The sequence below is a fragment of the Anser brachyrhynchus genome (genome assembly GCF_964034855.1).
Source record: "Anser brachyrhynchus genome assembly, chromosome: 3".
NCBI classification, from domain to species: Eukaryota; Metazoa; Chordata; class Aves; order Anseriformes; family Anatidae; genus Anser; species Anser brachyrhynchus.
In genome coordinates, this window is record NC_137696.1 from 9,265,184 (window position 1) to 9,277,687 (window position 12,504).

Below are 12,504 nucleotides of genomic sequence, written 5' to 3' on the forward strand. Positions count from 1 at the left end.
GCAAGGGGTTAATTCTCCAATTATTTCACAGGATTAGAACTACTATTTTTTTTCCCCAGGAAAAGTAGTGTTATTGTGAAGCCCATCCAGACATGCTATTTCATAATTAATCTTAAATAAAAAGTGAATTCTCTCCTTTGTCTAAATAGTTTGCTTTGGCTCAGCTAGGAGCAGCAATTAGCTAGACAGCCTCTCTGAACGTATTTGATCTGCTACAGAGCTTCCTGCTGCGTACCAGAAGAACAAAACTGATTTCACACAATCCATGGGGTTTATGTTGGCTGCATGTGCTATAATTAAAATGATCTTTTTTTTTTTCCTTTTCCTGAGGGCTTTGTTTATATGCTTGTGGTTTTTTGTGGGGAGGCATGCACGTACCCAATTTAGCAGTTTTGTTGATTTACACTTCTGCTCTTTACTGGTTCCCTTTGTAGTGCTCACTGTTTGTAGTTTGGTGCAGAAATTGGGACCCGTTATCATTTGTGTTATAGGTCCATTTTATTAGCAGGAATAGAGGAACAGTTCCCATGGAAACGTTTCCATGCTTCATGGTGTGCTTTTCCTGGGATTTTCAAGGTTGTGGAGGGTGGGCTCTGGGGGTGCTCTGGTGCCTTTTAAATGGGCACATGCAGGAGTCTGTGAACATTTCCCCTTCAGTAGGGGGAGAAAAATAGCATATTTTTAGATTATTTCCTGTCTTATGAAGTCTAATGCCTGTGAAAACAGAGCAGCTTGACAGCCCCGTGACACAGAGAGATGTTCAAGCCAATTGCCACCACCCTGCCAACAAACCCGATGCCTATTCTGAAAGGCCACCTCAAAACCCCAGAGAGTGTTTTCCTCCCACTCTCTGACTTGTACACTGAAGCCATGGGCGATGTTAGGGTTTGATAGCACTCAGCGTACTCACCCAAGCCAAGACGTACTTGCGTCATGAAGGATTTTCAAAGCTTCTTGAGAAAAAGGATGCCATCACCCCCCTCTAGCTGAGGCATTTGAACACAGAGAACCCAACACTACTGCTCATGGCAAACTCTACCCTGAGCATTTATCAAGAGCAATGCTAAAAAAACAGACAAACAAACAAAAAATACCACCACACAAGTGAAAACACCTTCTTTCTCACACAGCCTCTCTCTTGGGCCTCTACTGTCGGCATACGCATGGGGTGAGTTGCCCAGCAGATGGGTTACACCGCTGGGGGAATAAGCACAGCAAGAGATGCACCTACAGCCCACATCCTGGCAGGGCAGCTCCCTGTACACCTTCTCTTTTTCCTCTTTCTTTCCAGAGTCTGGGGATGGGTTCCCAATATTATTTTTTCCTTTATTTTTTCATCTGAAGACTTATAAGCAAATTATTAAAAAAATAAAAAATTACTTCACACTATTCATAGTAGTTGGGAAAAACACCAAGCAAACTTCAGAAAACAAACCTCACAGTCAAGGCCACTGCATTGAAGAGAGAATTATGACAAATTCTTTTTCAAGTGAAGAGTAATTATCACGTCCTAACAAACATATTCAATAATTCATTATTATTATTTTGACACTTCTCTGTGAACCTGCTGTTTAGGAAGCAGTTTGAGATGATAGCAAGCCTTGGGGCCCTTCCCCATCAGCTGGTGGAACAAGAATTACTAATGTTTGCACAAGGCGAGAGCTACCCGGAGCCTGGCCCTGGTTTGTCCAGAGAAGACCTCACCAAACCTCAGGGTATGTTCACACCCCCACCTCATAACCTCCTGTTTTCAAACAGAAAAAAAACAACAAACCAACCAACCAAAAACACCAAAAAAATCCACATCCACAGAATAAAACACGAAAGTATTGCAGAAAGTGTGCACAGTGTGGAAAGGAAGAGCAAAGGTCATGTTAAATAGGGTCTATAATTCTTTGGTCAACACATTTATATGAGAGGTGGGAAATACAACCTCAGCTCCTGTGCCTGGGGAGAAATGCCTGAAGTAATGTTGTAAGTATGATCACGGTAAGTGGTGAAATATCTGAAAAGTACAAGCTTCTCATCATGTCCTGGAAATACAAGAAGGGAAACAGAAAAGGCAGAAAGGCAGACCCTCCAGTCTGATTTCAGAGGAGACAGCCACAGGAACTAATTAAGTATCTGAAGACACTACAATTTTATTTTTCATCATCCCCCATGAATATTTCCCAGTTTTCTAATGACTCCCATGGAAGTGTTTGAGCTTTCTCAACTAAAAGATTCAAGTAAGGTTTGTGTGCCTGGTCCATGTTCTTGAGAGAACATTTTTAGAACATGATAAAAATATTTTTTTGTTTCTGTAAGACTATTTAAAACTTGATTTTCATTCACATTGCCACTTGTGCATTGTCTGACCCTACACCAAAGCTAACAGGAGTGCTCAGGATTGTTCCACGTAGTCTCATGCTCCTTCATCAATTACTAAGCCTTCTCTCTGATCATTTTGTGAAGTGGCCCCACTATTTGCCTTTTCACAACAACTGAAGTTTCTCTTCCACGTTTTGAAAATCGCAGCCACACCATGCTATTCCTGGGTTAAAAAAAAATCACGATGAGTCTGGAATCACCAAGGAAGAGGGGACAAAGGAATTAAAATAAAAGTCGTTAATAGCAAAAAGATCATTTGTTCTTTCCTCCTTTTACAGCCTACTGTATTGTTCAGATAGCATTTCCCAGAGCTGGCAACCCACACCTTGCAATTCACTTCTGGGCCATACTGCATGTGCTAGGAAGTACCATAATCATGAGGCAGCCCAGTAAACACCTGTTTGCTGGTTGATTAAACAATGAAGTGCCTCTATTTATTAAATCCGGGCAGGGCTGCTATCAAGTCAGCTGTTCTTACCTTCAGGTGTCTGGATGACCAGAAGTCACAGCCTGGGGATGTTCATGGCTAGGATCCCAGGGCACATGGTTCACCTGAGCCTGGAAAACATGAATTTGGAAACAGTAAGAGGTCTTGGCATTATATATCTGGCAGCTCTGTTTGCTAGTCTGTTCTGCAGGATTTCAAAATAAAGGACAGTCTTGAAAAGATGTTTTTCCCCATTATCTCTATCTTTTTCTACATCAAACTGGTGAGATTAGTATAAAGAATTCACAGTCTCCTGGGACTTATTTCAGAGATGGATAAAGAATTAAATGAACTAGTGCCCTGGCAAGAGCACTGTTTGGTGAGGAGGTACCCAATAGCGACACACGAAGTAGGACGTTACAGGATACACGAAAAGCCCAGGGGCATTTGGTGTTTGAGATGTTCGCAGCGTGCGGCCGGGTGCCGTCTCCATGCCGCAAAGCCTGTTTGGGCTGGCTCCCAGCCTATGCTCAAAATATTAAAAAGGGCACGTTGGCTTGGAGCTGTGTTCATAAACACGTCCATCAGCTGCAACCTTTGGGGAACAGGCTCTACTGAAACCATTCACTTGCTGAAAAACAAACTGCCATTCTTTACTTTCTAAGCCTTATGCAAAACAGCTTTCCTCCACCACAGCAAGTAAAATCCACTCACTATATCTGCTGTGCGAGTGCTATTTAAAAGCCACTCACATAGTGAATTTTATAGCTCATTCATGCTCAGCTCAAGAACTGAGAACAGCCCTGTAACAACATGTGCAAATTTTCTACTGATACAGAGTTATGCTAAAAACAACTGAACTAGGAATCCATGAGGTTGGGCGTGCTTACATTTTACTTTAAAACACCTAACTGTGTGGGCAGCAAGCAAGACAAACAAGACAAAGGTCTGTAACTACTACAGCAATCTTTACTCTTTAGTGCAGAAAAATATCAGCAGGCTACAGGACCCCCAACAGCACTGACCCTCTTCTCTATGCACTGCCCACAATTTCCTCTTAGTAAGCTGTATTTTTAGCAGACCTCACAGGATTTAGTAGCTGCAAGATATTGATTGCACTAGATGCTTTTTTCCAGGAGAGCTGGTGTGAGTTCTCTGCTCTCTGCACACACAGTAACAGGAAGGCCACCTGCTGCACTCTCCCCGACACCTGCAGCCCATGGGGGACAAGGGGGCCTGGTCCCCAGGTCAGAGTTGCAGCGGGCACACAGTGGGACACAACCAGCCTCCCACAGCACCACCAACATGCCTACACCACTTACCTGAGGAAAATGGCTCCAGGAGCTCCACATTCCCCTGTCCTTGCCCGAAGCAGCACTGCACAAGAAGGGGGTTGGAATGGCCCCACACAGGTGCCCTGGGGCTGCCCTTGCAGCACAGCTGGGGACTCAACAAGTCCCACCTGGGAGCTGCCCCGGCAGCCCCACTGTCTGTACATCAACGCATTCAGCAGCTACTTCATTTAGCATAAAAGATATGAGTGTGTCCACTTATCTCAGATTTTTGAAGAGACCTGGAGAGAAGGTGAACAAAAATCCACCACATGCAGGTAGTTTCTCAACTTAGCAAGAAATATTTCAAACAGCTCTTTCAAAGCTACACACGAGACAAGCACCTCCCGGCTTCGGTCATTAAAAGAGAGCAAACGATGGTGAGATTCTATAATTTATTACCATTGCTAAGATGAACACAGATACTTGATACCCAGTCGTATGCGGAACTGTAAAAAAATAGTTTTAATACAGTATCAAAATTTACACAAGAGTAGTGTCAAAAGACCAGTGTCCCTCAAATTAGCCCCTGCACATACGTACTGCAGGCACAAGTACATGTTTTATATTTTTTCATACATATATATATAGATATATAGGAATACAACAATTTAAGTTTAACTATGCAAACAATATGTATGGGAGAAAACAACGTATAAAGGTAACAGACAACTGCTTGGGCTGGGTTATACATATAAGAAATTATGCAAGAGTGCAATGTCTCAAAAACGGAAGGCTGGATTCTGCATTTCCAACTCAAGGAGACGAAGCAACCAGGAGTTTTGCCCGAGAAAGCAATGCTGGATCAGAGGCCTCACATCAAATGGTACCAAGTAAAAATAACAATAGAAACCAATATAACTACTGCTGCAAATTAACACACTTCTTCTGAAGACAGCAGATTTTACATCATACTCCTACACAACAAAAGATTGTACAGCAACCAAGCTACATTCCACTGCAAATAGCTCACGAACACAGCATGTTGCAAGCTCAGAGAAAAAGGATTCTGACTTGGGCTCAAATCTTAGTAACCAAGAACAAACAAGAAAACCAGGAATTGTTGCATTCCTATTTTTCTTTTAAACTTTTATTAATTATTTTGATGCTCAGCTATGGTAAAAAGTTAAGCAACAGCAGTCACAAGCCTGTTGCACATTCATACATCAAACTATCGTTGCTTTTAGATATACACAAAATACCTATCATTGCAGTTCAATACACACAACTAATATCATACACAGAGGTAAAAAATAAACTAAGCACACCTAGGGCGCCTTCTGGTCAAATCTCAGGCAATCCGAACAAGAGCTTTCTGCCTCATAATAATGAAAGACATGCTCCGAGTATAATAAAACCTTTTGCTTTCAAAGAATGCTACAGTAGCAAGAAAAGCTTTATTATAATGCAGTGCAATCTTTTAGATTTTTATAGAGTCTTGTTAAATAAACCAGCGTGTTTGTAAATTAAACAGTAGAAATTAGCATCCTAGCAATTGGAGAACACTTTCTGAAAAAAACTCCGATGGAAATTCTGATCTGAGACCTATAATAGTGATACCTAAGTATTCTGTTTGTTAAAGGGCTGTGAACATCAGACATCACATTTTGTATCAAAGTAAATTGAAAAGAAAGCTATCTTCACTTTCATTTAGAAAGAAATTGTGTTTCACTACAAGTACTGTAGTTATGCTACACTACTGGCTGGTTAGGAGACAGTATGGTCTTTTAGCACCTCCGAAGGCAGGTAGTCTACCAAAGGAAAAAAAAAAAGAAAAAAGAACCAGCTGTAAATCGTCTAAGCCTAAGCACCATTAGCTGATACTTTAGATACTTTACAGACTGAAGTGTGAGTTGCTGAGAAGTGACTTTGTCAAAACTGCGGGGACCAAAGGCACAGTTTATCAATGTCTCTCCAGTCTGGTGGAAAACTTCTGTTAAATCTAGTGGAAAATTTGTTCAGACTTACCAGAGTTTCACTGTAACTAACCAAAATAATAACTTATTTAACTCCTGCAGAATCCCAATTATCGTTTAGTTAGGAATGGAAATACCTCAGTGCTTCTAAATGTGGCGCGTTGCAATGACGAGGCAGCAGTTCACTAGCCAGTACACTGAAACAGCAGTACCGGGGGACACTGCAAACCTAGCTCCTCCAAAGACCTCTGTGCAGCATCTCCACTAGCTCCCAGCGAAGTCTCGTGCAGTGCATGGAGCCACCCCGTCGCCAGCTGGGACAGCGCTGGGGACACAGTCAGGTCTTTGTCTCTTGCCAGCAGATCAAACTCTTTCTCTTCAGAGTGAGGATGTGCTTGGGGCCTGTTACATAGGTCCTTTATACTGATTTCCTGACAAATGTTGTCTAATTCCAGGGCACGACCCTGCAGCATCTCCAAGTTTCCTCCACACAACCTAAAGGAAGGGACAGAAAGAGAGCCCGTTACCACCAGGTAAGGCACACAGCGTTGATCCAGACATGCATGCGGAGGTGCCCCACGCTCGTTGCGCACACCATGCAGCACAGGTAGGGACAGAGGGGAGGGACACAGACCAGGAAAAGTGTTTCTCGAGAGATACGACATTCTTTCTGAACACGGAAAGCACATGCCTCTAAAAATGGTTAGAAATGGAGACAAATGAAGTAGCACGTGCATCACCAATGTATTTTATGCTTCAGACACAAGACTGAGGGCATTTACAGGCCTCAACTGAAACTTGGTTCCACATTTCCCAAGCCACAACTCTTGCAGAACACAATTCAGAAGCACAAAACTCAGTCCAGAGGAGTCTAAACATTTCTAGTTCAATAAGCACAGAGAAGTTCTGCTCATTACAAAGGATTTACTTGTTCTCTTAAAATCAAGCAAGGCTTTAAAAGTGTCTGTTTTCACTTGTTCTTCCTTGAGCTCAGAGGAATTGTGCATGTGGTCACTGTCCCCTACATGCTTGTGTGTTTTGTTGAATGAGAATGAGATCTCCCACTTGGTAAAAGTTATCCACCTTTTTCTTAGCGGGGACTATCTGTTAGAAAGATTTCCTTCCTCTTACATCTGCTCCCATTCATGACTGCGTAACACCCACTTTACAATTATGGAATTAAAAACGCAGAGAAATCGTATCAAAAAGCAATTCTGGAACGTGTTTTATAATGACTTAAAAAGAGATGTACCAGTTAGAAGCAGGAGGATGAGCAGCTCGTGTTGTATCAGCAGGCAGCTCCTCCAGGGCCACCAGGAGCAGAGAGGTGACCACCACCATACTGCGCAGTGCGATTTAACGTTCTCTCTGTTTAATAATCATCATCAACTAGCAACCAGCTAAAGTAGAACTACTACTAAACCACTCAGTCTCTGGAGCAACACTACAACATCTTGAGAAAAGCAAAAACTGATTTCCATTGTCATTATTAATTACGTGTATTTTAACAGTGCCTAAAGCCAAGGAGTGAAACACAATCTGTGTTCCCTGGCACTGAACAAACACAAAGCAGCTGGATCCTGGGAAGCTGACACCCTGAAAAGACACAAGCCCCAGTTCCTAGAGCTGACAAGCGAAGGCAGAACCACCCCAAGGTCCTACTGTTATTCTGTGCAAGAGATGGGAAAGTAACCCCTTTGTGGCTGGATTTGATGAGACAGAAGTTTCTTTCTGACATTTGGTCACCGACATTCCTGGCTTCTAACCAAAAGGTAAGGCCACTTGAATGCCTTTGTGAGAAGGCACGTTGTGCAGATACGCCTTTCAACAATTTTCCTGGTCAGTAAACATTAGCCAATATTTACCAAGCAGCTCATGCTGACACAAAAATAAACTAAAAGGTGACACTTCTCAAAGTTCTTTATTTCCAGCTGAACAAGTGACCCCTGACTGCTAGGAAGGGACAAAGGCATACAAGACAGCCCTGAAAAACTGGTATCTTAAGCAGAACTGACAAGGTGGGGTCAAAGGAAACATTCATGCCATTTTTATGAGTAGGAAACAGAAATCGTTATCAACAACCACTTGTGCTCTGTGCAAGAGACCTGGGTCTCGAAGGCATCACAGTAATTTTATTTGCCTCCTTTTCAGAAACACAGGGTGATATAAGCTAAATTTCTGCAGATTTATCATCAAACTCTCCTTCTGTGCTAGCAAATGTACAGTTCTTTGCATAGGCATGATAGCTGGACATATTGCTGCCACCTGCACACACGTTTGTTTGGCCTCTGCGTTGCACATGCATTTTGGATTTGCACATAAGCTTGCTTTCTTCTCAGCTCACTAGTTCAACACTGACTTGTCACATGCAGCACTAATGAAATTACTTTGTGCTTGCAAGCACTCAAGAGAAAATGTAATGCCTGAGCATTCCTGAATGTGTTTTAAATACTTATGACAGAATATAAAGTTCAGTACCAAAGACTTCACTCAATATTTTAGCAGAAGCCTTTCCTGAATAAAGGACAGCTATGACATTCTCCATAGCGTCATGGTGATTCATTTCTGGCTTCCTTCCAACACACCAAAGTGAAAGGATGGAGAAATCTCCCTGGAAGGCAGGTGGAAACCTGCACCCTAACTGCAGACAGGAGCAGCTACGTTACCTGCGGGCAGTGGCAGCATTTGAGGGCCGCAGTACTTCATGTGCCGCATTAAATACTTGTGCAGATCTCTGGGCTCCCTGACTCCTCTGCCCAGCTACTGCACAAGCCCCACACAGCATATCCCATCTTCCCTTCGGCTCCCGGTCCCAGTGAGCCTTCTGCAGCCCTATGAACAAAACTTACCAGTCGCCTGAGGAAAATCACGAAGAACTCCTCTCCATACTTAATCCTGGCGTTCCTGTGCTGTGAAAGTACCTCCACACTCACTAACACATGATAAACTACCTCTAAGCCTGCTGCTATATACTGCTACGTTCTCCTAAGACACTACAAGTGTATAAATACAAAGCAAAAACATTCTCAAATAAGCCGTGATGAGGTGGTGGAAGTACCATATGCACACCCTGAGGAGAAAATTCCCACAGCCATTATCTTGATAAAACGTTCATAAAGAACCATACAACATGAGTTATGCATCCAAATTGCATTTGGTACCCATCAAGACTATGCACCAAAATTATGGAGCCCCAAATCAAACTTGTCATCATTCCACTGTTTTCACAGGCAAAGCGATGCTGTGGCAAATGTTTCATGCAAACAAAAACCCGCAGCACATGAAGCTGGAGCAAAACAGTGAGCTACAAACTGGAAGAAACTGTAATGAGAATGCAAAAGAGAAAAACATTATAATTAGTTCATCACAAATCCACTGTTCTTTTAACAGAGACTAGATGAATATAAGAAAAAGTAAAACCAGGGAGGAAATAACCAACTATTTTAAAAGTCTAATAATATACCCATAGTCAAATCGGACATAGATTGACAAGTTGGAAGAAAAGGCAGTGTTTCAATGCCAGTGGCAGAGCCTTGGATGGCTGGGGAACAAAGGGACAAGGCAGAAGGACAAGTATATATTTGGGATTTACAAAAATGAATTGATAATGTCAAGTTTAGCATACTAGCATTTTAGAAGTGGCTTTACTTATATCCTGAGTACTTTTATAGACTATTAAATATGTATTAGTTAGAAAATGCTTTTTACCCATAAATTGCAAAGAAATAGCATAGGCAACAGATATGTGCCTTTAAACGCATGGGGAAACTGAGGCTGCCAGACTTCATATTTGTCAAATTTCATTCTTCTGAAGGATAAATTCACGTCAGCTGACTCATACAGTAATTTATCCCTAATACATTACCACACATAGAATTTTCTAATCAATACAGACCAACGTGTTAAAATCATTGTGTTCCTATTAAAACAGTAATTGCGTTACTAGAACAGTAATTGACTTGATTTCCATATGAAAACTTCAAGGGCTTGCTGTCAGCATTTGAATTAAATTACTTTGTATCTTCAGGTATTTCCGGGCTCAATATAGAATACAAAATTAGACACCTTAAACTTACAACGCACACTTCTCCAGCCACATTTTTCTGTCTCATGGAGGTAGTGAGAAGTGTCTTTACCAGCCTGCTGATTTATGTTTTCCTGAGCTTCCGAGACAAGGGTATGTTTTAAAAAAGAAAAAAGACATTGTACCAATTTGTTTCTCAGCCACAAATAAGAGCAGTAGTATATTTAAGCTTTCACAGGTCCTTCCTGAGTACGGACATGCACATTTAACTGTCCAATTGCATTTAAAGATAATTAGACTGATTACAGTACTCTGCATTTCAGGGCAGGAGAGATCATTAGATCTTCTTGCCTGACCTCCTGGACATCACAGAACACTCACTTTTCTGCAGCAACTCCTACACTTAGCCTCAGACCTTGCCTCTGATTAAACCACACCTCCCTTTAATTTGTAGATGGCACAGTGGAGCTTGCAGTAGGCTACACTGAACGCAGGACAGGAAAACCTGATGCGAGGTTTGCAGCTAAGCCTTTGCCCTTGGTTATTCCGGCGGTCAGATAGGACGTCTGGCATCACTCCATAAACACAGACCCTGGTCCGCAAAGAACACAGAATACAACACGCACATCCCCACACACAAGCGTGCACTTTGGTCGTGCACAACTCGTAAAGAGAGAGAAACATACCCTGCCATACCAAACAGCTGCTTATCCATCCCTGGCGGTATCACTGGCACACAGGGAACAATCCCACAGCCACTGGCAGGGTGGGAAGGTCGCCAAGTCGCAGACCTGGTGCAAGACTCAGGGCAATTTCTTCTTTCAAGCACTCTGTGATGGATCAGGTCACAGAAGAGCCTCTACCAGCCTGGCTGTTCAGTTCTTTGCGCTCTTTCACCCTTGCTTCCAGCAATGAGAGATTTACATGCAAGTTTTTTTTCTTTTAAGATTTTACCTTTCTTGCTGCGCGTAAGGAGACTGCACTAACACTGAAGTTTTGTAACAAAGACCATCTTCCTCCTCCCGCCCCCCCCTTTTTTTTTTCCCAAGAATCTAACCAGCGACATTTGTAAAGAAAACTCAGCTCCTGATTTGGGCTTGTTCTTCCCCATGCATCTCATTCAGTTACTTGAAGCAAGTGGCAGCTCTGCATTCCCCAGAAAGGCAGGATCCAGCCCCCGTGCCTCACTGGGAAACAGCGGGATCTCCTTGCTGGCTGAGGACAGGCAGGTCGGGCAGTCTGTTTAGCTGACAGCTCACTTTCCATTTCAAATATAACAGTAGTATCATTTATATCTATTTCTGCCTGCTGAAATACCTCCTAGCAAACTAAAAGCTGAGATTTCACATCATATTGAACTAAATTCCATGTACTTCTTATCAATCCATTTCAGCAAGCAAGGTATCAGCCATTGTTCAAATATTTCACTTCCACTAACCAGCTATTACAGGCTGTCAAGAGCATGTTGTTAAATGTTCCCTTCAGCAAAGTGCCTTTGCCAATGGGAATTTTAAGAGAACTACAAAAGGCTTTTCCCAACAGATATATGTGCTCTCTTGGCAAAATTACTTGGCATGGCTTTTTTTTTCTAGGCAACAGCAGGTGAAATACATGGGAGGTGCAGGCAGGACGCTGAGCACTGCTCAGCAGCAGGGAGCTGGGTCGCACCTCTCCTGGCTGGGGCAAGGCCAGCGCTGCTCCCCCTGCTCAGATGCTGGATTAACAGAGGTGAGGAGGCTGCAGTGAAGCCCTGCACCCTGGTTTTATGTTAGAGGAAAGGATCTGATTGCTGTAATTTGTGCACAGGGCACCTACATAAACCTATTTCCACAGGCTTCATGGAAAAGGCAATATCACCCACCTACCCGAAGATAATCACCATCCACACCAGTGGATGTCCAGGTGAGTCAGCAGTACTACTGAGCTCTTCTGTGCATCTCCAAGAAGCTCCAAAAAAAGAGCGAATTTCTACAGATGCCCCTTCCAGTTCTTCCCTGATGGAGTGCAAACCTCTGTTCTCCTAGTAAGCAGCATGTCCCTATGTCTGTGCAAGTGGGAAATAACACCCACTTAACCAAATGAATATTAAAGTTTAGCAAATGATGATTACACAGGTGAGAAGACTTGTGAGAAGCACCAGAAAACAATCATGTCAGAGCCCTGCTCAGGCTGCCAGGGGTTTGGATCCCTCCCCAGAGGAGCCTGGGCACAGCTGATGCACATGCACTGGGCTGTGAACTCAGCCTGGTAGTGATTGCCATCACCTGCTAAACCACTGCATCTCAGAACAGCTTTTTTAGTGTCATTAATTGCAGCAGTTTCACGTTTCACATAGGTAAGAACTTGTGAATTTGCCCCTCTGAGTGTCTGCATTAATTGCTGTTTAACAAAACAACATAGGTCTGGGCAATCCAGCCCTGACTTCAGAGTAATCCC

At 42.8% G+C, this 12,504-nt stretch overlaps 1 protein-coding gene and 1 long non-coding RNA gene across 20 annotated transcripts in view; both read right to left on the minus strand.

Annotated features, from left to right (window-relative positions):
• LOC308193189 overlaps nt 1–4,111 on the minus strand; it is a 61,689-nt gene extending 57,578 nt beyond the window's left edge. For 2 of the 3 annotated variants that reach the window (XR_013949451.1, XR_013949452.1), the window contains exon 1: nt 2,849–4,111. This is a non-coding gene — a long non-coding RNA (uncharacterized lncRNA). The remainder of the gene's footprint in view (nt 1–2,848) is intronic. The other variant, XR_013949450.1, reaches the window with a different exon arrangement.
• Nucleotides 4,112–4,509: 398 nt separating this feature from the next.
• The window catches only part of CCDC85A (coiled-coil domain containing 85A), a 231,256-nt gene continuing 223,261 nt past the window's right edge, over nt 4,510–12,504 (minus strand). For all 17 annotated transcript variants that reach the window (XM_080587533.1, XM_080587518.1, XM_080587530.1 and 14 more), the window contains one exon: nt 4,510–6,539. In XM_080587533.1, coding sequence (XP_080443659.1) covers nt 6,450–6,539 — 90 coding nt within the window. In that variant the 3' untranslated portion in view covers nt 4,510–6,449. The remainder of the gene's footprint in view (nt 6,540–12,504) is intronic.